Raw genomic sequence first — 27,836 nt, 5'->3', positions numbered from 1 at the left:
CGCCGGCTCTATAACAGTCTATAAAATGATATAAAATAAAAAAGATAGGTAATGATAAAGATAGGATTGCAAGTCTGTAGGCATTTGGTGTCTTACAGTACATAATGGAGAAAATGGCTCAAATATTACTGAGACCCAGAGTAACTGAGCTGGCTATAGCAGTACTCACAACAGCCACAAGGGAGAGACATAAACTGCACAACTACTGTACACTGGAGGAGAGGTTTCCTTTTAACATGAGTCTGATGGAGATCATTTGAAAATATACGAACCTGTCAGTGGTTTAATAATGAAAGACTTAATGTAGGAATAAGAAAGGCATTTTATTATAAATTTTTAATTTTGAATCCGTCCACATGATCATATGTTTATTTTCAGCATTTTTAACTGATAAAAAAATCATTAAAATTCAGTTACATGCAAGCTTTACAAATTACAATGTGTATCATGTAGTCTGACTTAAAATCTTTAATGCCATGACTTTTTTTTCCTAAGATTCCATTAGGATCCTTTGTTACAGTCTTAACAAGCAACAAATGTAAAAGGACCATACAAATCGTACAGTGTGTGGCTGGCTTTAGAATCGACAGATCCAGGATTTCCATCCTAGCTTCTGAAGTCTTGACGGGCTTGACCTGAAGAACCCTCTCTGCTAGAAATCGTGCCTCCACTCAGGATTCACATATTGTTGGACTGCACTCTCCTCAGTTTCCACTAGGGGTGAATAAACACAGCAGTGAGATTTCCACATCATGCCTTCTTAAAACTATTATTATTCATTTACTCTTATTACTGTATTATTTAAATGCCATTATTATTGTATTATTTATATTACTATTATATTATTACTGTATATTATGTACTATCACCTTTTTTCAAGTCGGCTGGTAACTATGCTTTTCAAACAGAGCATAACCTAATTTTTCATTAAAAAATATAAACATGACTTATAAAAGAAATAACTTTTTAACTGTGATTGAATGCAGCCAAAAAAGTCTTAAATATCTGACTGTAATACTTAACAAGTTTCCCATTTTCATAAAGGAAGCGTTTTATGATTTTATGTTTGCTGACAACCATAAAATTAAAAAAAAAATGCTAATAGAGACAGGAAACCAACAGGAAACCTGCTTGCAGTGCAGATGTAGACACCATATCATTTGCAAAACTGCTAAAGCTTGAAATCTGAAACACTTGTATTTGGCAGAACATCAACAGACGCACATGACTACTTCGTGTATTTCCCTTTCCTAAATGAGGACGTAAACCAGTTTAATTTTTCATCTGATTTCTGAAATGAAACCAATGAAGTTGTGGTTTGAAGAACCGGTTTATGATTGAAGTCAAACATTGCGTTGTGACTTAAGTGTATGATTAAAACCTGTCTCACTTCTCTCATCCTGGATGTTAAGAGCAAGCAGACACTTTTCAACCTCCTCTATTCCCTCTACACTGGTGAAGGAAATCCCGGTGTAACCGCCCTGCTCAAAGCAGAAATCAATAAACCTAGAAACGTACACAAGAGATATTTAGAGGAACAGTTTTCTTTGCATTTCTTCCATGTGTAAGTAGAAAGTGTACAGTATATACCGGCCCCAGCTTTCATCAGTCCGCAGAATGGTGGGGTTTCCCACCATGATGAACAAAGCTTTAGCTCTCGTCACCGCCACATTGAATCTCTGAAGAAAAGAGACATGAACAAGAACAAGCTCAAGACTAAAGTGTGTTTTGGCACACTGCAAAAGAGCAATCATATTTACATACAATGTAGCACACTAGTTAGATCAAGGTTACATCTTGAGTGAAACATGATGTTATACTATTGTAAAAAAAACATATTGTGAAATGTTTGCACCATTTCCTATTGTAATATATTTTGCACATGATCTACTCCTGTGGTGGCTAAGCTGAATAAAAGCAAACATTACTCCAGTCTTCAGTGTCACATGATCCTTCAGAAATTATTCTAACTTGCTGATTTTCTGCTTAATAAAATCCATTATTGTATTGTGCTGCTTAATAATTTTGTAGAAAACTGTGATATATAATGTTGTGTTCTTCTGTCAGTTGTGTTCAAACACTACCTTCTCATTCCTGAGAAACCCAATGTTGAACGTTTCATCCAAAATGATGTGCTCCTTGCTGCTGCGGACAGCCGACACCAGGATCACTTTCCTCTCTTGGCCTTGAAACTCCTCCACAGAACCAACCTACAGTACACAACCCACCAAACACACAAAGGAAGACAGCTATTATATTATTTTTTACACATCCTCATTTAAGATCAAAAAAGCACTACCAGTGTGTTTAGATGGCTTAAACCAAAAACTAACTTTGAGTTCTTCAATACACATGTACTTTTCAAGGTCTTCATCTGATCTGATGGCCCTTCTGATCTTCTCAACCTACAAAATTATAAAAATTAATGTGATGATGCAGACAGAGATTTGACTGTTATTATGGACTGCCCTAGAGCAGTTTCCACCTGTTTCCTGTAGGGGGCAATGATGCCAATATCTCTGGGGGAGATTCTAGAGATTCCCTTCTTGGCCTGAGTCAGGAGCAGCTTCTTCAGGTAGTCAACAATGATTTCGATTTCAAAGATGTTGAAAAAGGAGGGACTGTTTGCCTCCCTCTCATCCTTCCCAGGCACTCCATGGAAAATCACAGGAAATCCCTGGAATGTATTATTTTTAAACACCCACATTAATAGGCAAATCTGGAAATAAAACAGCTGTAACCAGAGTCGGAGACTAAACAGCTGTTTAATAGGTCTCTTACTCTTTTGGGAAGGTGCTCCCAAGTGCAGTATTGGTTGGAGCTGATTTCATTTGCACATGCCACCAACTCCCCATCATAGAACAATTCATTAGGAACTTTCAGAATGGATGGGTGAGACCTGGAGAGGGACAATCAAAAAACAGATGCATGCTACGCCGTCAATTACATTTTATAATAGATCCTAGGGCTGCATCAGTTTTAAAATTCCGATAAGATGAGAACTATTATCATGTTATGGCTGATATCTAGTAAACGGGTGATATTAAAAATGTTACAATATTTGTATTATTCTACATTATACTATTGCACACTATAAATAAACAAATAAATAAAGACAAAAAAAACTAAAATCTTTAGACCCAGGGGTCCAGTGTGAGAAGACAAAAGTAGTACCTGTAGTTCAGAAGAAGTTTGGTGACATAGCGTTTGTCAAACTCCATGTCATCTTTCTTATAAAGATCATTCTGTGTCATCAGCCTCTCCAGCAAAGAGACGTCTACATGAAAGACATGCATTTCCAGAGTACATTACAATAAAACATATTCATACACACCATTTAGCTTCTGTAAATATCTCCCATTTTTATTGGACGACAGTCATGTCTCAGCAATAGTTAAAGCTTAAATGTTAAACATTACAATACTTTTTTAAGGAACATTATATGCTTAAAATAAAAATAGTGATCGGCTAATAGGTAGAATGAGTGAGTGAGTGTGTGTCTGTATGTGCTTCTCACCAAGCCCGTGATTAATGGCGAGAGGAGATCTCAGGATTGGCCCCAGCTGCTTGGGATCTCCAGCCAAAACAAGCTGTCCAGTATTTGCATTCAGCAGACCTGCATGCACACAATGAGACAATGCAATAATACTGTCTATGGATCTCACTACTATCAGACTTTAGTACTTTTGCTAAAGTACAGAAAGAGACAAACACACCTGCCACACTGATGATGGTCTCTGACTCAATAGCATGTCCTGCCTCATCCACAAAGATGTGAGAAAAATGATCCGTAGGAAAACCGCCAGTGACCAGCCTGCATGCACACAATATTTACATACTGCTATAAATGATGTGTTATGTGTCTGATAAAGAGAGACAGTAAGAGAGTTCACTGTGTTTAGATAAGATAATGCCCTTCACCTGCCAGCGGTAACCAGAGTGCTGACCAGGATCTTGTAGCACATCAGATCCTCTTTACATGGGAAAACAATCATCTCTCCCTCCAGATTACTGATTTTCTAAACACACACACCCAACATGAATTATCAAAATAAAAACTATACGCATACTTACATAAACCATTAGGCATTTATTCATTATGATTTATTCACCCTCAAGCCATCCCAGGTGTATATGACTTTCTTCTTTCAGACGAATACAATTGGAAATGAAAAAATGTCTAAGTTTTATAATGGAAGTGAATGGGGGGCCGAGATTTCGAAGCCCAGAAAAGCACATCCATCCATCCATCATAAAAAGTACTCCACACGGCTCTCAAGGGTTAATAAAGGCCTTCTGAAGTGAAGCGAAGAAAAATATCCATATTTAAAACCATGATCTCTAGCTTATGCTAACTGTTGTATGCACATTTATGAAAGAGTGGTGTTTCAGCTGATGACGTAGGAGTAAGCTCCAGTGAGAAGTGACGAACGCTGAAGAGAGCAATACAGAGAGAGTAAAATATTGGTCACAAATTAGAAGTACAAAATGACATTTTGTACAGAAAAAATGTCAGAGGCATTTGATATAAGCCAAGAGGAGACTGGTTTACCTTTGCTGTAAACAAAACTTGGTTCTTGCGAAACTAGCATATATTCAATGGAGCTTACGCTATGCCTACGTCCTATATCATCCGCTGGAAAGCCACTTTCTCGTGAACGCACATACAACAGTCAGCAAAAGCTAGAGATTGCCAAATGTCAAATATGGATAATTTTCTTACCTAAAAGCATAGCTTCACTTCAGAAGGCCATTTTAACCCCTCAGAGCCATGTGGAGTACTTTTTTATGATGGATGCATGAGCTTTTTTGGGCTTCATAATTTCAAACCCATCCACAGCTATTATAAAACTTAGATGAGCCAGGACATTTTTTTGGATAACTCCACTTGTATTTGTCTGAAAGAAGAAAGTCATATATACCTAGGGTGGCTTGAATGTAATTTTTGGGTGAACTATCTCTTTGAATTATTCCCTGAAAGCCTGACGTATAAGTAAGGTAAGATTATATTTCAATGCTTATTATGTCAGTGTTATCTTTCTTTTATTTACAGTTAAACAGACACTAACCTTTAGAGCTTTAGGGATATCTCTTGGATCGCGTGAGCTAGCATAAAGTCTGTATATCTTCCGTGCATCAACATGTTGACTAGTGATCAACTTTTCACACAGCTGATCAGCTGCACTGTTAGATGGAGCACAAGCCAGGATGTAGGCACCATGTATATTCTTCTCCACCTGCGAGATGTTGAGAAACAAACAGAAAGAATGACTGAATGCAACAGGTATTCCACTGAATGGTGAAATCTTTCATACAGGCAAGCATAATACCATACAATGCAACAAGCTGACATTTTAATGAAGTTGTAGTGAGGCTGTGTTTACTCTGCTGTGTGTGATAACCGGTTTTACCTGTTTGATGGCCTCCACTATTGTGACGGTTTTACCAGTGCCAGGAGGTCCAAACAGCAAGTAGGGTGCCGGCTTGGACGTACCGGCCACAATGTGACATACTGCACTGTACTGTTCAGGGTTTCTCTGAAGCTGCTGATCAAAGAGCCTAGAGACAGACACACACTAGGCTCAAATACCCAAAATATTTCATTCTGAAGTTTTAATAACATTCATAGGGGCCTTACTGACCTCAGTGCAGGTGGAGACGCAGGGTTCAAGCTCCTTGAGCCCACAGGGAACAGCACATCTCTGAGCTCGTGCTGGACCGCCATGTGCACTGCTCTGTGTTGCAGTCTCAACGGGAGACGATTCACTGTGAACTCCACACGGAATTTCATCTTATCTACATATACATGGTCAATGAACCTTAAAAAGCCAAAAAAAAAAAACATGTTAGTTCAGACATCTGTTAATTCCTGTGGCTCAGTGGTACAGCATTGCATTAGCAGTGCAAAAAGATAATCGCTTTGCATAAAAGTGTTTGCTAAATGCATACATTTTATATAATTTTTTAAGATTTTGACTGATAGCGCCACATGCATTTTTTTAAACGTATTCATTCTTCATACCTTCGAGAGAAGCCCAGTTTGACCCGATCCAGTTCCACTTTGTGGACGTATCCCTTGTATTTGGTCACATTTGAGAAACTGACCTCCTCACTCTTAGTGAGAAGCAGGTGATCTCCTCTCAGGACTGATGGCCTGTTCTCCGAAACACCGGGAAGCTTTAATCCAGGAAATAAACGAACAGACCCCAAAAACTTGTATTATCCTATTAGAAGTTTCAAGACGTGTTTTAACAAAAGACGTTTCCACTCACGTTTAAGACCAGTAGTCTCTTGTCATGGTCTTTGAGTAAGGTGACTTGATCTTTGTTGTATCTCTTGATATCCACATGCATCTGACACTCCTCCAGATACAGCAGTAAATCAAACCGTTCTGCATAATTATGAAAGCCTAGCGGACTCTGCAGTAATGACCTAGAAAACATCACACACTCATTATTTCTCTTATCATTCAAAGCTGAGTCAGGAACTTTCATAACTCTAAAGCTGCAGTCGTAACATGCAGAGATGCAAATGTATGAAACTTGCACACAAAGGGAGATGCAAAAAAAACAAACATATATATTTTTTGAAACATCCAATAAAGCAGGTATTTGAAATTGTAATAAGATTTCACGTAAAGGACACTAACTGAAGTTCCCGAAACTTTCCCCTGAGGATCTGGGAAGAACAGCCATCTTTCAGGAGCCTGGCTAATTCAGGGATGTCAGGAGGAGGAGTGTATTGCCCCAGCGGCAGAACATTTTCAAGAAAGTTCTGCACATAACTAAAGCACAGAGAAGCAAACTGTGATAAACACACAAATAAATGCATTAAAAATTAACACAACATGCACAATTATTTTGTATTAATTGCATTAGTTAATTTAAACTATTAATTTGTATAACTATAATTTCCTATTATTTCTTATTTTATAAAAAAGAAAAAAAAAACATTCTCACCCCTCAGGTGGATAGCCCTCGTCCACTTTACAGTTTTCGGGTTCAGAGATGTTGAGTCTCAGAGGTTTGTATGGTTCAGTAGGACCCAGTAAGGCTCCAAGCTTAGTCCTGTACTCTACTTCAATGAAGCGCACAATGTGGAAGGTACGGGTGGCGGGATTGCTGTTTTGCTTAAACTCAAAAGCTAGAGTAGCAGAATAAACTCCAACATGACTAGATTTGAACCTCACAGTCACCACATACTTCTCACCTATTTGAAAAACAAATGAGTTTACCTTAATTTCTGACTGATCACACAAGAAATAATGCAAATATAACCTGCAAACAACATTGTACAATTGAACTAACGTGGCTCCAGACGGAGTGGATTGTCACGTGTGACTCTTCTGCTGTCTTCCAGAGTGAAATACTGCAGCCAGTGAAGAGAAGTGTAGTATGTGAAATACACAGCCTCCTGACCCGTGTTCTCCACAAACAGCTTCAGCTCATAAACTTCAGCCCGATCCACACTGATCTGAATCTTTCCACTTTCCACATTCAGCTCTGAGGACACCTGCACCCCATACTTATCAGCTACGAAAAAGGACCTGGGAAAGAGAAGAGCAGCTACAGTACATGTGTTTGTGATGTTATTATATACCTAAATAAATACTTGCGAAAGACAGTACCGCAGATAATCAGAGAAATACTAAATGATGTTTGCATATGTGTTTCATCAATAAAAAAAGAATTCAAGAATACCAGCTCACCTGTCTGTAGACTTCAGTCGCTGTAGGATGTCTTTTGCCAGACTCCTTCTTCCTCTGACTCCACCATCTGGCCCTGGATTACTAGTAGCTGACAATGAGCTAACATGAACTGGAGCAGGAGTAGCCTGGTTTTGCTGTCTTCGACTAGATCTAAACCACTGATCGTGCAGCCTCACTCGGACCTGGATGTGCCATTTTCATGAGTGCAGGGTGATAAAGATGCATCACATATTTTAAGATCTCAACCCTCTTAAGAGAATAAATGAATGCACAACTGTTAATAAAATTAGAACTGTCATTAAATAGCCTAATATAGACTTTTCAGCTATTTTATGAACAAAAATGATCAAATAATTAAGTTAAATAAAAGTTTAAATAATAACCGAATCACTAAACAAAACTTCGTAACATACAACATTTTTATTTTATTTCATTATTATTATTTATTTTTTTCCAAACTAAATTGTAATGGGAAAAATAGTAAAAGTAATGAAAATACATGTGACAGCCCCAAATTGAAAACACACGTGTTATGTAAAAATGTATTCAAAATCTACCCAGTGTAGTGTGTTTACTTGTTTACCCAAATGCTATTCATCTGTAATTCTGAAGAGGAAAAATAAATATTATTGTAATTTAGGAGGGTGTTTGAAACAAACGTTCCAATCACTGCTAGACCAAACCTATATTTGTGTAATTAGACCTTAATAAGCTCTTGTGTGACAACCAGCCCTGGTCTCTGCTATTGAAGGACACAGAACACTGGTCTATATATATATATATATATATATATATATATATATAATCATCAATATTATTATTGTTAATCTTGTTATTGAATTCAGTAATTCAGTAGATAGTTTTAAACAAATCACACCAAAAAAAAAAAATGAGCACAGGCTAATGAAATGCCAATACAGGAAACGGTAAGAACAGGTAACCTTAACAAGAAGCCAAGAATAATGGTAACTTGAAACAGTTCTTTCTTCTTCTTCTTCTTTTTTTCAGTAATAATACATTTGTAAAAGTCTGTATGTTCTGGCCAAAAGTATCAGATGACCCACATTTTAACCTTCAATGTCCTGCTGATAAGAGTATCACGTGACTCTTAAATATATCTGAAATAATTACATCAAACGTGGATAAATCAAATGGCTAACTGGTAGCCATTGTAAATAATACGATTTCTTACATTGGTGTTAAAGTAAACATTCCTTCCTGACTTGGAAAGACGGGCTTTGTTCCCGTTTCTCAATGCAAAGATGACTCTAGAGAAGTTTGGATCTTTGACACAACCTTCCCTGTGAATACAAGGGTGCAATATATGACGCACTTATTCACTGAATTAAAATTAATGCAGACGTTCACTGGTGTGCATTGATATCGTTTTACCTATCTCGAAACTCTTCGTTGTAGATATCTCTGAGTGTATTTCTGTCAGTAATGGATCTCCTGTTGGTTTCCTCTAACATCTTAATGAAGTCCAGTCCAATTGCGCGCACAGCGGCTATAGAGAGATAATTAGTCCTGTTTCTTCTATTCATACTGCTTGAAACTTGAAGCTCTTAGGACAGGTACTCGAAACAAAATGAACGGTTTACGATCACACTCTCTAATATGAACCAGACGCAAGTGTTTCTACGGAAGAGTTACACACACCAGACAAAACGAAACTTAAGCGATGTAGGTTAAACCTGCAGAATCCTTTCACAATATTTACATCCCTGCCATATGTGTACGGAAAAATATGTTATTAAGTGTATTATGTGCTAGTATTCCTAAAACAAAAATTTCATAAGCTTTTTATAAATTAGAATAAACGCAACTGTAGTTGCGTCCAGAGTTACGCCCCCTGCTGTTTAGAGAGCAGCACTGCAGATGCAGTCTGAAAAATGCAGCTCATCATAACCAATTCTTCATATCAAAGTTATGATTCTAGGATTATTAGCGTAGGTAGGTGTCACATGTTGCCTTTATGAAGGTTTCATCTTAACTTTGTAAGAATGGCAACATAATACATAATTTATTTTTTATTTGCTTTATCATTACTGAAAGTGAGCAAATCATATCAATGAAACACATGCAGTATACTAGTTCAATGACTATCCACATTCTACAATTCATTTTCATGTTTTATTTTTGGATGACAACAAGATTGTATACAAGAATAACTTAGCAATGCAAAATAGTTTCATGGTCAATAAATACACATTATACTTCTCCTTTTCAAATGAGGTGTCATGGGATGTAGTAAATTTGAAGTCTGCTGACTGTGAGAAACAGGTAATGAGTGTGTCGACAGGCTTGACAGGCTCCAGATTTTGCATTTATTTGTGATTCAACATCCTCCATATTACAATGTATTTACTTCAGTCATAAGTCTTTGAAATTAATTACACAATTGTTTAATGATGTGTTTTAAAATGCACTGATGTAAACCTCCAACTCCAATTGCAATTTCCAGACAATCCAGTGGGACCACAAACAAAACCTTTACCACCATAAATGAAGCATTATTAAAATATAATTTCTGTTGTTTAGTAACTTTAAAAAATAAGGCACTTCTTTTAGGGAAATAATCAGTGATTTATCAACCATTTGTTAATTAATGCATTTTCTTTAAAACATCTAATAAAACTTTTCAATCAATATAGGCAACATTGCATATAAAGCCCTGAGATTAAGGACAAGATGTCAAATTTTCAATCAGATTTATATTGTTACACTTTTGGTATTATATGTAAATGAACAATGTGTATTCTTTCCCCATGTAACCTGAACCCAGTCGAGATGGTTTAGGGTGATCAAAGCAAAAGGTGGCTAGAATAGAACCTAGAAAACGACATATTTTCCGTTGTTTCACATTTTTGTTATGTATATAATTCCACATGTGTTAATTCATAGTTTTGATGCCTTCAGTGTGAATCTACAATTTTCATAGTCATGAAAATTAAGAAAACTCTTTGAATGAGAAGGTGTGTCCAAACTTTTGGTCTGTACTGTATTTTCAAACTTTTTGGCAAAAGGGACCACCAAAGCTCCTTTTGTCTGTTTTCTATAGTCATGCAGCACCTTTAATTTAATGCTATTTTTAAATCATATAGCAACTTTAGCTTTAAAATTAAACTTCTTTATATAAACTCTCCCAGTTTAACTTCAGCAAGAGGATGGGGAAAGGGGTGTGGTTATGCTAATGAGAGGGGCCTGGCTGTGAGGCACTTTAAGAATGGCACTTCATTTAATGGTCATGTCTCCACTCAGGATTCAGATGTTGCTGGACCACACTCTCCTCTGTTTCCACTAGGATGAGAAAGAACACGACAGTAAGAACTCGGTTCAAGATTTATTTTAAATCCCAAAGAAGAAATAAAGCACAGAAACAAAACAGTTGTACAGTTGTGTAGGTCCAAATACACCACTGTTTAAGAGTTTAGGGTTGGTAAGATTTTTTTGAGAAAATTATCTAATGCTCACCAAGGCTGCATTTATTTGTAAAAAATAAAGTTAAGCATTAATATTGTAAAATAATGTTGTTGTTTTGTTTTTTGTTGTTGTTGTTTTTTAATGTATTATTCTTGTGATTGCAAAGCTGAATCAGTCATCATTACTCCAGTCTTCAGCGTCATAATCCTTCAGAAATCATCCTAATATACTGATTTGCAGCTCAAGAAAGATTTTTTATTATCATCAATGTTGAAAAAAGTTGTGCTGAATAAATGACGAATCTTTGATGAATACAAAAATGTATTTATTTGAAACAGAATATTTCTGTAACATTATAAATGTCTCGATTGTATCTTGATCAATTTAATGTAAATTTGCTGTATATAATAATAAACAAAAAAATTTTACTGACCCCAAACTTTTTTTGTATTTATACTGCATAACCTGTCAGTAGATGATGAATTATTAATAAGCATTAACTAGGCTTTAATGACAAAATGAGTTTAGACAACAAACAAACATTAAAACCAGGATGTGATGTCATGCTCTTGGGCCACTTTTATTACATAATAAATTATTAATACAATACATTCAAAATATTCAAATATATCTCTTTAATTCAAATTTGCAGATCAGAGTTCGTTCACTATATCTGAACTTCAGAAATAGACTGCATTAACTTTGCATTTCCTATTCTGCATTAATGGATGCAAATGAAGTGCAATGTCTAGTGTGACTGTACTTTAATTAAAGCCATGTCTTACCTACGATCTCCTCGCGGATGTTTAGTGCTAGCAGACGCTCGACAACCGCATCCGTTTCCTCCATGTTGGAAATATCATATCCAGTATAACCTTCCTTCTCAATGCAGTAATTAATAAACCTACAAACACATAGATCAACCAGGTAAAAAAATCAACTTGCAACATGTTCCAGAAATCATATAAAGAGTATTTTATGTATGTTATGTTATGCATGTAGTTGGAAGTTGATATACCTGCCCCAGGTCGCGTCTGTTTGTAGAATGATGGGGTTCCCGACCATAATGAGCAGGGATTTTGCTCTGGTCACTGCCACATTGAATCTCTGAAGAAGAGAAAGCAAACGGTGAAACAACTTTGTTTGGTAGACTTCTCTCTGGTGTGTTGTCTTTTGTTTTGAAACTACCTTCTCATTCTTCAGAAAGCCAATGTTGAACTTTTCATCCAAAATGATGTGTTTCTTGTCGCTGCGAACAGTGGACACAATGATCACTTTCCTCTCCTGGCCTTGAAACTCCTCCACGGAGCCAACCTACACACACAGCACCCATGTTTTTGCTCAAGTGTCCTGACACGCATGAGAACTGATAACAGAGTGTAGCTCATAATCATTCTGACCTTCAGCTCCTCGATGCCCAAATAGGATTTAAGCTCCCTGTGCATCTTAATGGCCTTCCTGATTTTCTCCACCTGTAAAAATAAAACAGAGCAGAGTGAACAAAGCAGGGCGATAATGACGATCTTCGTAAAAACAAAGTCTAGCAGTCTGTGAACAGTTGTGCAGAGAACAAACAGTAGAAAGATATTTCCGACTGTGCACAAGTACGCCTACAGACTTATTATGTATTAACACTACCGTTCAAAAGTTTGCCATTAGTACTTTTTTTTGTAAGATATTGATTTTTTCATCTTACTGAATTTATTCAGAAAGGACACATTAAATTGATCAAAAAGTACATTTAACAAATCTTACCAACCTCTCTGCAAACAAAGTTTCTTTAGGATTTACTTGGTACTAACTGCATTGTGCTTGCACATTATTCATCACGTTTGCTGTGACTGAGCCGTTAAAAAGTTATTGTCACCTGTTTCCTGTAGGGTGCGATAATGCCAATCTCTTTGGGGGAGATTATTGCGATGCCCTTCTTCGCCGGTGTCAGGAGCTTCTTCAGGTAGTCAAGGATGATATCGATTTCAGAAGTGTTGAAAAAGGAGGGGCTGTTCGACTCTCTCTCATCCTTTCCAATCACTCCATGAAAAATCACAGGAAATCCCTAAAAATGCAGCACAGAGCAGAGCACAAAGTGACTTCTCCAGAAGAAACAAAATGTTCAAACGGGAAACCATACTAGAATTATTAGTGCAAAACAACAGCACATTCAAAAAGAGGTCTTTGTGTTCATCTTTCTAGATATAAACGGTAACATCGTCATTACAAAGAACAAGTGGAGACTGGTTCATGAGAAATATCACATGCCTGAGAACCAAATCTAACCATGAAATTGTTGAAAGTTCAAAAAGGGCAGTTATCTCAGTTTCTGGCCTTCACATTCCTTACACTGATGATTTGTGTGTGTGCGGGCATGTGTGACCGGATACCCCTTGAGGAGGAGGTGGACAACATGTTAAAAAGTGAACGGGAGCGGTATTCGAAGATAAGCAGGTTTTCAAAAACAGATTTAAGGCTTTAAGACTTTTTTAAAAACCTGCACAAAGAAAACTAATAATACATTCAGGTACAGAAAAAAAGATATATATCAAAATAAATCTTATTTTGTAATGTAGTGTCTATGCTTTACTATTTCTAGCTGCTCATTCAAAAAGACGAGACACAACCATCTACAAAATAATATAAAAACCATAACATTGTCAGTTTATCAATGGTGCATAATAAGCAATCATATTCACTATTTTCAAATGTGCAGTGTGCACATTTATTTAATTGAATCATAGCTTTTTGATGTGTAATAATCACACATCCATAAAGCAGTGACCCAAATTTAAGAGGTCTTTAAATAACTAACATCTGTGTTATACTGTTTAAGACTCTTTATCGTCTAAAATTTTAGCAAACCAAATGGAAGATTTCTTAAGGACTGCGGAAACCCTGCTAGCTATGTGTATCCCAACATATTCAACTGAGGAATAAAACAAGCGATGTATCATAAAGAGGCAAATAAACACAAGAAATCCTGTAAATATGAAGTTTCAGGCAAAATTCAGATTAGTACAAGCTAGATGGGGGATTAAGGAAAGATAAAGAGATAATATCCTCTAATCGACTATATAAAAAAACATCTATGCCAGCAATAAGATTTCAGTGGCTAATGTCAAATCTGATTACAAAAATGGATATATTCATACTCTGTGTACCAAATTTTGAAAACTGGCAATAAGCAACTTTAAGTTTTCTCTGAAATCATTTATGAAAGTTGTGTAATGACGAGGCAATGAAATTTGACATGTTCTCGAGCCTCAACGCCAAGTTTTCTGCCTTAAACATTTGAGTGACTTAAGAAGATGCTGCAATACAAAGTAGCAGCCAATGAGACCTGAGTGAGAGTCAGGTCACTAGGTATGGAACACACACAGAGACCAAACAATATTAACACATTCCCAATGATGTGTAATCCTGCGTGCATATAGCAACTGTATAACATCATAACCTAACCTAACCAAAATGCATTGTCTTGAAATACCTGAAATGCTGTTTACATTTGCCATTTAGTCATTTATCAGGTGTGAGTGTCTGGGATGTCTCATACAATTTTTGGCAGGTGCTCCCACTTGCAGTACTGGTGGGAGATAATCTGATCTGCACATGCCTCCAACTCCCCATCATAGAACATTTCATTAGGAATCTTCAGAATGGATGGATGAGACCTGGAGAGAAAGAGAGTGATAATGTGAATTAGAGATGTGTGAATCAGTGGTGCTGAAACGGATTCAGACTCATTTTACATTTACATACAAAGCATGAAAGAAAGAAGCATCTCTGTCAGTTTTGTGGTAGAAATCCCACATCTGTTCTGAACACTAATTCGGATTGGACCTATCCCAATCTATTTTACACAGATTGGCCCATACCCAGACTTTTCACATGACACCCTGTCCTCTGCTTTTTTTATGCACAGCAAAAACCCAGGGACACACCAGCTTTCTCTGGTTCGCATGTTCATTAATGGCCAGGAGTCAAATCTATGTTCAAGGTTATTTGTGTACGTCTTTATACTGGCCTGTGCCCCTATCTTTTCTACTATTACTGGCTCCTGGCTACAAGTTAAAAGAAGAGTCACAGCTCTTGTTCTCTCCAGACTGGACTATTCTAATGCTCTCCTAGCGGCCCTTTCTGCATGTTCTATCAAGCCTCTGCAACTGACCCAGAATGCAACAGTGAGAGTGGTCTTCAATGAGCCCAAAAAGCTCACGTTCCTCATCAGGTTACACTGGCTACCAGTAGTTCTCATGAGTTCTCATTTGTAAGTCGCTTTGAAAAAAAGCGTCTGCTAAATGATTAAGTGTAAATGTCAAAACTACAAATAATAAATGGTTCTAGCTTGTATTTGTTCCTCATTCATAACCATCTGCACTCCCTCTACACAAAAGCTCTAAGAATTTTTGATCATCCTCCATACATTGTGAAAACTTTCTTTACAGGTGTCAGAAATTGTACCCGGACAAGTTCAAACTAGTTTTGTTCAGCCATGAGAACTTTGCACTACATAAAGCTATTTTTTCCCTCAGTTGAACCCTATTAAGAGCTTTTTTGTTCAGGGCTTCTTAAAGGGCAATCTAGTCAACAAGCTGGTCAGACTAGTCAATTTGTAGTTTTACAGATTATTCAGATTGTACCTGTAGTTCTTCAGTAGCTTGGTTACATAACGGTTGTCGTATCCACTAGTGCCTTTCTGGTAAAGTTCATTCTGTGTCATTAACCTCTCCAGCAAGGAAAGACCTACAGACATATATACAATGTAAATTAAAAAGTCAATCGAGTGTGTACTGTATGTGTGTTATTATTAATCTCACCAAGTCCGTATTTAATGGCAAAAGGAGATCTCAGGATTGGCCCCAGCTGCTTGGGATCTCCAGCCAAAACAAGCTGCCCAGTCTTTGCATTCAGCAGACCTAAACACACATGAATGAAATGCTACCACAGCTTGATCTTAACTGTAAGATCTGACCGTTTTCATGTTATTCTGTGAAGCACTCCACCTGCCACACTGATGATGGCCTCTGGCTCCACAGCATGCCCTGCCTCATCCACAAAGATGTGAGAAAAATGACCTATAGGAAAACCCCCACTGACCAGCCTGCCAACACACACACACACACACAATACACTCTTTATCTTTTGACTGCTATGATGTGTATGTGGGAGACCGAGTTCATTGTGTTTGTAGAAGATGAAGCCCTTCACCTGCCAGCGGTGACCAGAGTGCTGACTATGATCTTGTGGCACATCAGATCCTCTTTACAAGGGAAAATAATTGTGTTTCCCTCCACATTACTGTTTTTCTAAAGACAAAAAGACATTCAAACAATAACAACAAAAACAACACATACACAAAAGTCCATCTCAAAACGTCTCTCTCTCTCTCTGTTAAACTATAGTATTTACATTACATTTTGATGAGTTAAAAGAATGTAATATTCTGCCTACAAATTGCCGTTATAAAATTTTTTTAATAAGCCTTAAAAAAATGTAAAATATCATGCTTTTATGTTAGCCTGTTGAACAAACGGTTCAAAGACTACAGTGTTTCATACAGTATTTCAAAATGTGACACGTACATATAGGGTCCTGTAAGCTTTGAGAAAAATCTAAAAAATTCAAATGAACATTTTTACATTTAACTTTGCAATCTAATTTATATATATACACGGAGCAGAACTGAGTGATAGAATTGACATATTTTTTTTATTATTTTTTTTTTATTTATTTAAATATTTATATTTAGTCCATGAGGATGTACATAATGTACCATTGTTATTTTATATTTTCCAACAAATCTTTGTATTTTTAATTTAGTTAATTTAATCAAACTTTTAACTGATTAATAAAGTCAGACAAGCACAAACCTCCAGGACTTTAGGGATATCTTTTGGATTGCGTGAGCTAGCGTAGACTCTGTATATCTTCCGTGCATCAACATGTTGACTAGTGATCAACTTTTCACACAGCTGATCAGCTGCACTGTTAGATGGAGCACAAGCTAGGATGTAGGCCCCAGGTATATTCTTCTCCACCTGCGAGATGAAATATAAAAGAAAGAGAAAGATCAATTACAATAGCTGTTCTGCTTATTCAGTTTTGCATGCAGACACAATGAGATGATTTGCATGTAGGTGTGTTTGTTGTGTGTATATTTATTTAAGTATGAGAACCAGTTTTACCTGTTTGATGGCCTCCACTATCGTGACTGTTTTACCAGTGCCAGGAGGTCCAAACACCAAGTACGGTGCCGGCTTGGATGTACCAGCCACAATGTTACATACGGCTTTTTTCTGTTCATGGTTCTTCTCCAGCTTTTGATCAAAGAGCCTAGAAACAGACACACCCCACACACACAAATACTCATCCAGCTGAAGTAGTCCATAACATTTCACTAAAATTAGATTTTGTTGTATAAGTTCAGTCCAGATATGTCTTACTGACCTCAGTGCAGGTGGAGACGCAGGGTTCAAGCTCCTTGAGCCCACAGGGAACAGCACATCTCTGAGCTCGTGCTGGACCGCCATGTGTACTGCTCTGTGTTGCAGTCTCAACGGGAGACGATTCACTGTGAACTCCACACGGAATTTCATATTATCTATGAAACCGTCAAGCAGCCTTTGCACATAAAACACACACACACATACATATACAAAAAGTTTAAATCTGGTCTTCAAATAAATATGCAAAACAATATCAAGTGAAGATGGCATATTTTTGTAAACCTGAAGTATGTGAAGCATTTGATGTTTGACACTATCTTTCAAATTTCAAACCATTAGGCCACAGCTGATTAATTATTAATGGCTTTTTCCTTAAGATGTATATGTAAATAGTCTTCAGATGTGAACTAAGAAACTGAGCTGTTGATTTGTGTTCTGGAAGTTACAGTATGCTTTTATAGTACAGAAAGCACTTTATATCTGGAACTCTGATTCTCGACATTATCAACCCTGTTTTATTTACTACTCCTTCAATGTTCTGATGTTCAAATGACCCGTCATGAATTCTTCATACTTCATACCTTCGAGAGAAGCCCAGTTTGACCTGATCCAGTTCCACTCTGTGGACATAGCCCTTGTATTTGGTCACAGTTGAGAGCTGGACCTCGTCACTCTTGGTGAGAAGCAGGTGATCTCCTCTCAGGACTGATGGCCTATTCTCCGAAACACCGGGGAGCTTCAACATAACAAATTAACATTACATGACCTCAACATATTATACTTTCCAACAAATAAAAAAGCACATATTACTTAAAAGGACAGTTCACCCAAAAATAACATTGCTGACATTCTTTCTTTACTTTGTAGTACATTTACTATCCTTAATGGAGTTGAAGAGCAACAAATTAAAGCTGTGGTAGGGAACTTTTGACGCTCTAGCGGTTAATAAACAGAACTGCTTGCGTCTTGCGGAAAAACATTGTAGCCGGAACTACTTCTCTCTGTTTATGTCTATGAAGAATCACAAAGGTACTGGGATATACCCCCGTGGTGCCCCCGAAGCAATCTAAAATAGTCAGAATATAAACACTTATTATAGGTGCACCCTAGTGATTCAGGACAAGCCAAGAACATGGTTTGGAAAATGGATTCATGGTGTACTCGTTTCTTATATCCATTTTTCTACATTCTGAACACAAACAAAGTTACGGACCGCAGCTCTGATTGGTTATTTCTTACCGGGAGCGGTCTGTAACTGCAAATGACAATAGGACCACTGGGAGGAGCCAGAGGAGCTTGATTTTTTTCACAGATTATCTGTCTCATATTCTACTGTCAGGACATAATGACAGGTTTAATAAATATCTAAAAAATATATTTTTTACAAAAGTTCCCTACTGCACCTTTAAAGTAACCTTTTGGGTGCACTGTCCCTTTAAGAGCCATGCATGCATCATTCCTTAGATAATGACTTTGCAGGCAGTGTTTGCGCACAAAGGTACTTCATAAAACTGATTTTACACAAACTTCAGAGGCAGCATAGCGGTTTAATGATCTACAACAAAATAGATTGCTTTGCGATAAATTAGTGAATGTTTAATTATTACAATACACATTTTTTGCTAGAAATTATATAAAAAGTGGAACAATCAAAAACTGAGATTTACACACAAAATGAACACCAACTGGAACTTTCAGATGTCATCTTTATTTTTTAGCTCAACTGTCACAGAATTGAACGCACAGGATTGTGGGATAACAACATCTACACTGCCTTCAAAAATCAGATGTAGGCATCTCAGCAGGCAGGAAGTGAAGTTAAAGGAACAATACAATATTTTTGAAAATAGGTTCATTTTCCAAATCCCCTAACGAAACAGTTGAGTTTAACCATTTTCGAATCCATACAGCCGATCTCCAGGTCTGGCACTAGCACTTTTAGCTTAGCTTAGCCTAGATCATTGAATCTGATTAGACCGTCAGCATCTCATTAGCATTTTCCTATTTAAAACTTGACTCTTCTGTAGTTACATCATGTAATAAGACTGACGGAAAATTAAAAGTTGCGAGTTGCAGTGATATTATGCAGCAGCTGAAAATAGTATCCAGCAACTCTGCTATTGCTGCAACTTCACAAACTAACTGGGACTATTTTCAGGTGGTGCGTAATATCACTGCGCCTTCTGCACCCATGGTACAGGAGCAAAGATGCTTGATTATTACGCAGGAATATGAGTATAGTTCCTAGCCATTTCAGCCTAAAGACTCATGAATTTCATTTTTATTTTAGTTTTATATTTTATTAATACACTATGTAACTATAGAAGAGTCAAGTTTTAAAAATGAAAATAATATAGAAACTCTTTGGTCATTTTTGAGCAAGATGCTAACGGTCTAATCCGATTCAAAGAGCTATAATAAGCTAAACTAAAAGTACTACCGCCAGACCCAGTGATTGGCTTCATGGATTCGAAAATGGTAAAACTCAACTGAGATTTACTTTTTCTTTCCTATCTTAAAATGCAGCATTTTTTTCACCTTTCGGATGCAGCCACAATCACACGCTATAATAACTGGCATTACAGAAATGCCACTCACCTCTAAGACCAGCAGTCGTTTGTTCTCATGGTCTTTCACCATGGATACATCATCTTTGTTATACATCTTGATGTCTAGACGCATTTGATCTTCCTCCAGGTACAGTAGTAAATCAAAGCGCTCAATATAGTTATGAAAACCCAGATCACTTTCCAGCAGTGACCTAAAAAACACCAAACACACATATCAAGAAGAACAGTAAAAATAGCTTCCACTATACATGTTCAAGCAGAGAGCTGATCAAGGACCAATCAGTAACAGGTCTAAGATCTAAAAGCACAATTAGGCACAACTAGAGATCACTAACTTCTGTTCCTGGAGCTTCGGGAAAGAACGGCTGCCTTTTAGGACCTCGGCTAAGTCAGAGATGTAAGAAGGACGTGTGTAGCTATCCAGTGGCAACACAAACTTTAAAAAGTTTTGTGTAAAACTGCAAATGTGAGAAAAACAGTTGATTTCTTTACAAATATAACACAGAGAAAAACAATTACCGTATATTAATTCTTAAAAAGAGTGTTTTTTTCTTTGACCTCTCAGGTTGAACCCCCTCATCTATGTTGCACCTCGCAGGTTCATAGGTCTCAAGCCTCTTAGGTCTGAATGGTGCTTCTGGACCCAGCAGAGCTGCAAGCTCGGACCTGTATTCTGCCTGAATGAACCGAACAATGTGGAAAGGATGGGTGGTGGGTTGGGTGTTTTCCTTGAACTCAAATGCCAGAGTAGCAGGATAGACTCCTATCTGTTCTGCTTTGAATCTTAAGGTCACCTCATACTTCTCACCTTTCAAAAATGAGAGAGAGAGAGCAACAAGTTGGGTTCAAACCTGTTACACTTACCTTAGCATCACAGCCCAGCATGTCAAGAGCATGGACTGTAGGCTAACCACTGCACAGTGGCTCCAAAAAACTTTTTTTATTTATAATACATCATAAAGTCAAAGACTAGCATGATACCATATGAAACCTAGAAACAAAACCAACAAAAGTTATTCCTGTACAGTTTGGTTGCACTCACATGGCCCCAGACGGAGTGGATTGTTACGTGTGACTTTTCTGCTGTCTTCCAGAGTGAAATACTGCAGCCAGTGCAGAGCAGTGTAGTATGTGAAATACACAGCCTCCTGACCCGTGTTCTCCACAAACAGCTTCACTTCACGCATTTCTTCCTCCTCCACAAACAGCTGAATCACGCCATCCTCTGTCTGCAGCTCTGAGGATACCCGCACCCCACATTTATCAGCGATAAACACAGACCTGGGAAGATATAAAGAGGAGCAACAGAGCTATTCATACTCAGATGTTGTAAAATATAAATCCAATCCAAAGAACAATAGTACACTTTAAATGACAGCAGGCTGTAATGTATGAAGTTGATACTCGGTACTGTATTTCACATTCTGTGTATTTTCAGAGCTTGATTGTACCTATCATTCAGAACAGCTCACCGTTCTGTAGTGTTTATTCTTTTCAGGAGGGCTTTTGACAGATTTCTCCTTCCTCGGACTCCATCTTCTGGTCCTGGCACTGACGATGGGTCAGGAACCTGGCCACTGGCGGGAGGCGATGAGCTGCCATTACTCAGAGGGGGAGTAGCTTGGTTTTGTTGTCTATGACGGGGTATAAACCATTGATCGTGCACCACTCTGACCTAGAAATGCCCCATTAGAAATAAAATGCCTGATTAAAAACATGCAGCTGTTTCTCAGTTCACGTAAAGAGTCTTAAAGACAAAGCAATAATAATAATAATAATAATAATAATAATAATACAAATTACCACATGTTATCATTACTTGATTTTTTTTTATGGTCAAGTATTTTAGATTTTTGCTCAATTTTGGTAACTGAAATAAAGCTTAGTATATAAAATCACGATTCGCGCTCACAAAATAGTCTTCTTTTTTAGGGCATTCATTATATTAATGACATCAAGGTTTGTGTTGTACACAAATGGAAACGGTCCAGCATTTAAATGTAAGATGTGTGTTTTTTTAAAGATTAAACACAGGTTTATGAATGATGATGTCAATATAATTAATGATTTAAAAAATGGGTGGAGGGATTGAATTGTTCCATGCACTGAAGAAAGCCTTTAAAGTCAGCATGAAACGGAAGTTGAGATTGTCCTTTGTTCCTTGTTGTGACGTATATCCGAGTGAAACGGCTTCAGAAACTGAAAGAAATGAAGGGCGGGGCTTGATTTCTTCCTTCGGTAAATGATTGGATCATTGGAAGATGGGCATTCCTAACAAAAAGGATGCAGATTTGAATGCCTGGCACACAGACTTGAATTTATTCCTCCTTCTTCAAAGTGCAAGAATTCAAGTCAGCGGGCACGCAGACTGAGTTGTTTGGGAATAGGGAAAAGGACTTGAGGGGGAGGGGAGGTTTACGTATATTTATATTTATATATATATATATATATATATATATATATATATATATATATATATATATATATATATATATATATATATATATATATATATATATATATTAGGGCTGTCAAATGATTAAAATTTTTAATCAAATTAATCAGAATTTTCAGTGGATTAATCATGATTAATCACTATTTGCAATTACACCTGAATCCTAACCATTTTTTTTCCTGAAATGCATACCAAAAGATAAATAACAGGACACAGATAAATAATTTTATAATGTGGTTCTTTTTTTTTCTGAATTTCAAAAGTTTAACTTTTACTTAGATCAAATTTACCTGAGCACTATATCAAACCATGCCATTTAACTACTGATAGTGTAAGAGTTTTAGGTGAACCAGTAGTTAAATTTCACATATCTATGAAATTATGCATAGAGAAACACAAACATGCTCCACCATCACATAAGCAGCACTCTGGGCACTCTTGTTTTTGGGAGGTGTTCATTTGCTCTGCCACAATACTTTAGGATCGATATTTTCACGTTCTGAAGGCTTCAAGTGCCAGTAAAACCAAGTAAAAATGCATATGCTTTTCCAAACAGCTGTAATATTCGCTGGATTGCATGTAGGCGCTCTGCGCATGCGCAGTTTGAAACACAGGACGCTATAACAGGAAGAAGCTCCAGCGTATCTAGGGGTGCTCCGATCACGATCGGCCGATCGTTAATGCGCATCTCGTCAGTAAAGCCGGTTTTCTAATCAGCGGTTAATTCCATCAGGTGCGTGATTTCACATAGAGCAGCTGTTACTACACAGAGCCGTTGTTAACTGAGAAGATGGGCCAATAAACGCTGAAAATTAACGTGATTTGCGCATCTTCTCTATTAACAACGGCTCTGTGTAGTAACAGCTTCTCTATGTCAAATCACGCACCTGATGGAATTAACCGCTGATTAGAAAACCGGCTTTACTGACGAGATGCGCATAACGATCGGCCGATCGTGATCGGAGCGTATCAACTACCAAAGTCGTCTCTGTTTATCGAGCTTGGCATGAATGTATTTGAGAGTAAATGGGGTAAAACCTTAAGCTTCTTCGGTGTTTTCGTCGTGGCGCTCGCCGCTGTTTTTTACTATCTTGAGAATTCAGAGATCGACGAGACTTTTCCTGACCTGAATAATTTGTCACACTGCGCATGCGTGAAATGCGTTAAAAAATTTGACGTAATTAACGACAAACAACTAATTAACGTCGTTAACGCGCTTTTTTTTTTTTGACAGCCCTAATATATATATATATATATATATATAGATGCGCCTAGTGTTTTCCACGTGTTTTAGGCGCGATACGTGAACGGCCCCGGCGCTCGCTCACTCAGCATGCACTTGAAGGCTCATTGCAAAATGTCTAATGCATTTAACAGACCAGAAATAGAAGATCCTCCAATAACCAACAGGTCTGGTGTTTGGGTGCACTTTGGATTCCCTGTAGGCTATAATGGTGATGACAGAATGAATGGTAAATAGTAAGGTCTCATATCCGCGGCTATAATGTAAATGTATATATACTTGATACCGGCATTACCCTAGTATATATATATATATATATATATATATATATATATATATATATATATATATATAGTACAGACCAAAAGTTTGGAAACATTACTATTTTTAATGTTTTTGAAAGAAGTTTCTTCTGCTCTTCTGCCTGCATTTACTTGATCAAAAATACAGAAAAAATATATAATATTGTTATATATTATTACAATTTAAAATAATTGTTTTTAAATGTATTATACTTTAAATTATCATTTATTTCTGTGATGCAAAGCTGAATTTTTAGGACCATTATCACATGATCCTTTAGAAATCATTATAATATGATGATTCATTATCAAAGTTGGAAACAGTTCTGCTGCTTAAGATTTTTTCAGAACATGTGATACTTTTTTAGAATACTTTTTATGAATGAAAAGTAAAAAAAAGAAGAAGAAGAAGAAGCTATGTTTTTAAAATATAAATATTTTGTAATAACAATATACTGTCTGTAATTTGGGGTCAGTAATTTTTTTTAAATAAAATCAATACTTTTATTCACCAAGGATGTGTTAAATTGATTAAAAAAAAAGTGATAGTAAAGAAAATATATTATTAGAATATATATTGTTAGAATGTTTTTTATTTTTTATAAATGCAGTTCTTTTTAAACTTTTTTTCATCAAATATATTAGACAGCAGAACTGTTTCCAACACTCATAATAAATCTGAATATTAGAATGATTTCTAAATGATCAAGTGATAGACTGATGTTACATGTGACACCGAAGGCTGGAGAAATGATGCTGAAAATTCAGCTTTGCATCACAGGAAGAATTTTTTTTTTAAAAGTATATTCAAATAGAAAACTATAATTTTAAGTTGTAATAATATTTCACAATATTACAGTTTTTTCTGTATTTTTGATCAAATAAATGCAGGCTTGATGAGAAGAAGAAACTTCTTTCAAAAACATTAAAAATAGTAATGTTTCCAAACTTTTGGTCTCTTCTATATATATATATATCCTAACAATGCTTTTAAGAGTCATGTTTTCAATTCTAACAAAAAGTGGCCTGAAGGACCAAGTGTTGCTTCATCTGACTTGAAACTGTGTCACGCTTGCCCCACACTAGCAGGCCTTCCTTTCTGATGAGCCCTGTATAACCAACTCATATTTATGACAGGGAAATTAAATCATAAATACCCCAGATCTGATAAGCCAGTCATACCAGTTTCATATTATTCATGACTATTTAGTTTCTTGAATAATAATGTTAATTATGTTGTGTCTTTATCTTTTAATGTGCCTTTCTCCAAAGAATTCCTCAGAGACATTAATAAACTTAATAAACCTTGTCTGAAATGGCAGAGTGGATATTGGTATGCTTCAGAGATTGGGTAATCTTGATTTACTATGTTTATTTGCAGTGCACCACTCTCTTTTTTGCCCTTTCATAAAAATGAATTAGCTTGAGTCAGATGCAAGTTAAACTTTTCATCATCAGCTGATTCAGTTTGATATTAATGAAAGTATACACTCCAGGCTTTCACATTCCAAAAACAATTTAACTTTGCATTACTAATACTACATACTAAAAACTTTACATAATTGCATATCGTTATGAGATGATAAACTTTCATAAAAGCAAGACTGTTCAGACTCTTGTTGGTAATGGGTGTGTCACATAACCACTATTCCATACAAGCCAAGCACATACAGACTAAATGGACATCCACAAAAGAATTGGAGAGATAATCAAAAGAAATATTCTTACATTAGAGTTAAAGTAAACATGTCCTGATCTGGTGATGCGTGCTTTTTTGGAATTTCTCAATACAAAGAGAACTGAAGAGAAGTTTGGGTCTCTGACTCCATCCCTGTGGATAAAAATGAATGAGTATAAATATAAACTAATAGAAAAGGCAGTGTTGGTTTATATAGTACTGATGCGCTTCCCCTTTAAATAAATGTCTGTTTACAAATTAATTGTATGGATCATTTCCGTGTAGGCTCCGTATATGGAATATTATAAACAATAAAAATAATAACCATTTTAAAATCTGTGAAAGCATGTCAAATGTTTACCTGTTTCGGAACTCATCGTTGTAGATGTTTTTGAGAATGATTCGATCAGTAATGGATCTCCTTTTGCTTTCCGCAAGAAATTCTATAAAGTCAAATCCAACGGCACGCAAATCATCCTTGGAGAGCTGATTTTTTCTGTTTTTCCTGTTCATGTTTCTTAGCTCTGGTGTCGTGAGCTCCGTGGTGATGTGCAGATATTAGATCAGTTATGATCTTACACTGCCTATCATGAAATAAGTACAACTGTTTCTGCGGAAGCGGCTATCAACGGAAGAAACGAAACTTAAGATCTAAATTACTACGGTTGGTTGGATTATTCTTCTACCAATGCAAAGTTGGTTCGACGTTGGATATCAGATATTCAGCCGCGAAAAAAAAATCTATAAAATCTTAGTGGGTGAGTATTGTATAAAAAGCATTAGAAAACTAAACACACACGTATTCCATTAGTTTTAACTTACTCATTCTCGATATGTTGCAACGCGTAAAACCTGTAGCAGCAGCGAGCTAGAGCTAGGCCAGCTAGGGACCGTCTACAAAGTTCTACTAAGTACACGTAAAAGATAAAACGATTGGTGTTGTCCCAACGGAATGTTTTTTTTTTTTTTTTTTTTTACAATTAACAAATAGCATGCAAGTGTGTCTTGTTTCTTATTCCTAAATTGTCATATAAATTCAGGGTTTACTCTCATGTGTAGCATAATTCAGGACACATGCTATTTAATAAAATTCAAATCTGTTAATAAATTAATTGAAATGTATGCGGTTTTCCATCACAACTTCAATTTCGAGTGGTATGACAACTGGAGACTAGACTGTACAGAAATTTAAATCTACTACTATATTGATATAGCCACTTAATGCTGATGTTGTTAACTAGCAATTTGAGAATAAAGTATAACAGTAATAATAATTTTCACAGTTTGATGTGATATGAGATAATTTACATTAAATCACCATTTGAAGCGTGATTTGTATAGTTTGTATTTTTAGTTCATGTATAGTTACACATTTATAGTAGGCCTATATTTTTAGTCGAAATCTGTCAGTAGGTTAGGTATTATGTGAAGCATTTGTATAGTCTGTATTTTTTTTTTTTTTTTTTTTTTTTAGCTTATGTATAGGTAAACATTTATATATAGTACATTTTTAGTCAAAATCTGCCAGTAGGTTGTTTATAGGTTTACACTGTTTTACTTCATTGTTGTATGTCTGTGTTTATGTAGCATCTTGATCCTATGAGGCACAATATTTTGTTCCACTGTATGTCCACACATGTAGCAGAATGACAATAAAGCTCAATTTGATTTGACTTGAACTTGATTTAATTTATTGTAATGCTTTTTTCCTCAGTTGGTCAAAATAAATGTAGCAGACTTGCTACTTGTTCAGATGACGATATCTGGTGAAAATTCTTATTTGGGTGTTAGATTATATCATGAACTCTGTCAGATATTACTGTGAGTTCGCCTCTCTCCCTTCTTACTCACTCCTTTCCACAGATGTTTCCTGTTATTGTTGGAAGGTGCAATCCCTCCTCCCATCTGGGTTCTCTCTCTCACTGTTCTTTAATTTTATGTCTCTTTACCTCAATGTATACGCACATGCGCAGATGAAACATAGAGCTGAATCTGTGAAGAATGGTGAGGGACCTCT

The 27,836-nt window shown here is 36.5% G+C and overlaps 2 protein-coding genes across 2 annotated transcripts; both read right to left on the bottom strand.

Moving 5' to 3' along the window:
- Positions 1-325: 325 nt before the first annotated feature.
- On the bottom strand, positions 326-9,357 carry LOC113107543 (putative helicase mov-10-B.2). Its single transcript, XM_026270138.1, has 22 exons — positions 9,101-9,357; positions 8,901-9,009; positions 7,709-7,890; positions 7,308-7,546; positions 6,960-7,209; positions 6,650-6,784; positions 6,273-6,432; positions 6,023-6,177; positions 5,643-5,819; positions 5,412-5,559; positions 5,070-5,237; positions 3,922-4,019; positions 3,717-3,814; positions 3,518-3,616; positions 3,175-3,277; positions 2,782-2,899; positions 2,486-2,677; positions 2,334-2,405; positions 2,085-2,210; positions 1,591-1,679; positions 1,391-1,506; positions 326-714 (listed from the first exon to the last, which is right to left on the bottom strand). The coding sequence occupies exons 1-22, from the start codon at positions 9,250-9,252 to the stop codon at positions 653-655; spliced, it is 3,048 nt and encodes a 1,015-aa protein (XP_026125923.1). The 5' UTR covers positions 9,253-9,357; the 3' UTR covers positions 326-652.
- A 470-nt stretch (positions 9,358-9,827) lies between these two features.
- Positions 9,828-26,731, bottom strand: LOC113107542 (putative helicase mov-10-B.1). The gene is made up of 22 exons (XM_026270137.1): positions 26,181-26,731; positions 25,870-25,972; positions 21,614-21,816; positions 21,184-21,422; positions 20,700-20,949; positions 20,477-20,599; positions 20,170-20,332; positions 18,153-18,307; positions 17,573-17,746; positions 17,311-17,458; positions 16,996-17,163; positions 16,334-16,431; positions 16,129-16,226; positions 15,943-16,041; positions 15,766-15,868; positions 14,679-14,796; positions 12,999-13,187; positions 12,532-12,603; positions 12,320-12,445; positions 12,150-12,238; positions 11,917-12,035; positions 9,828-11,008 (listed from the first exon to the last, which is right to left on the bottom strand). Exons 1-22 carry the CDS (start codon positions 26,330-26,332, stop codon positions 10,947-10,949), a joined length of 3,051 nt encoding a protein of 1,016 aa, XP_026125922.1. The 5' UTR covers positions 26,333-26,731; the 3' UTR covers positions 9,828-10,946.
- Positions 26,732-27,836: the final 1,105 nt, after the last annotated feature.

This window comes from Carassius auratus, chromosome 8, assembly GCF_003368295.1.
Source record: "Carassius auratus strain Wakin chromosome 8, ASM336829v1, whole genome shotgun sequence".
Taxonomy (NCBI): domain Eukaryota; kingdom Metazoa; phylum Chordata; class Actinopteri; order Cypriniformes; family Cyprinidae; genus Carassius; species Carassius auratus.
This window is presented reverse-complemented; position numbering and strand designations above follow the sequence as displayed.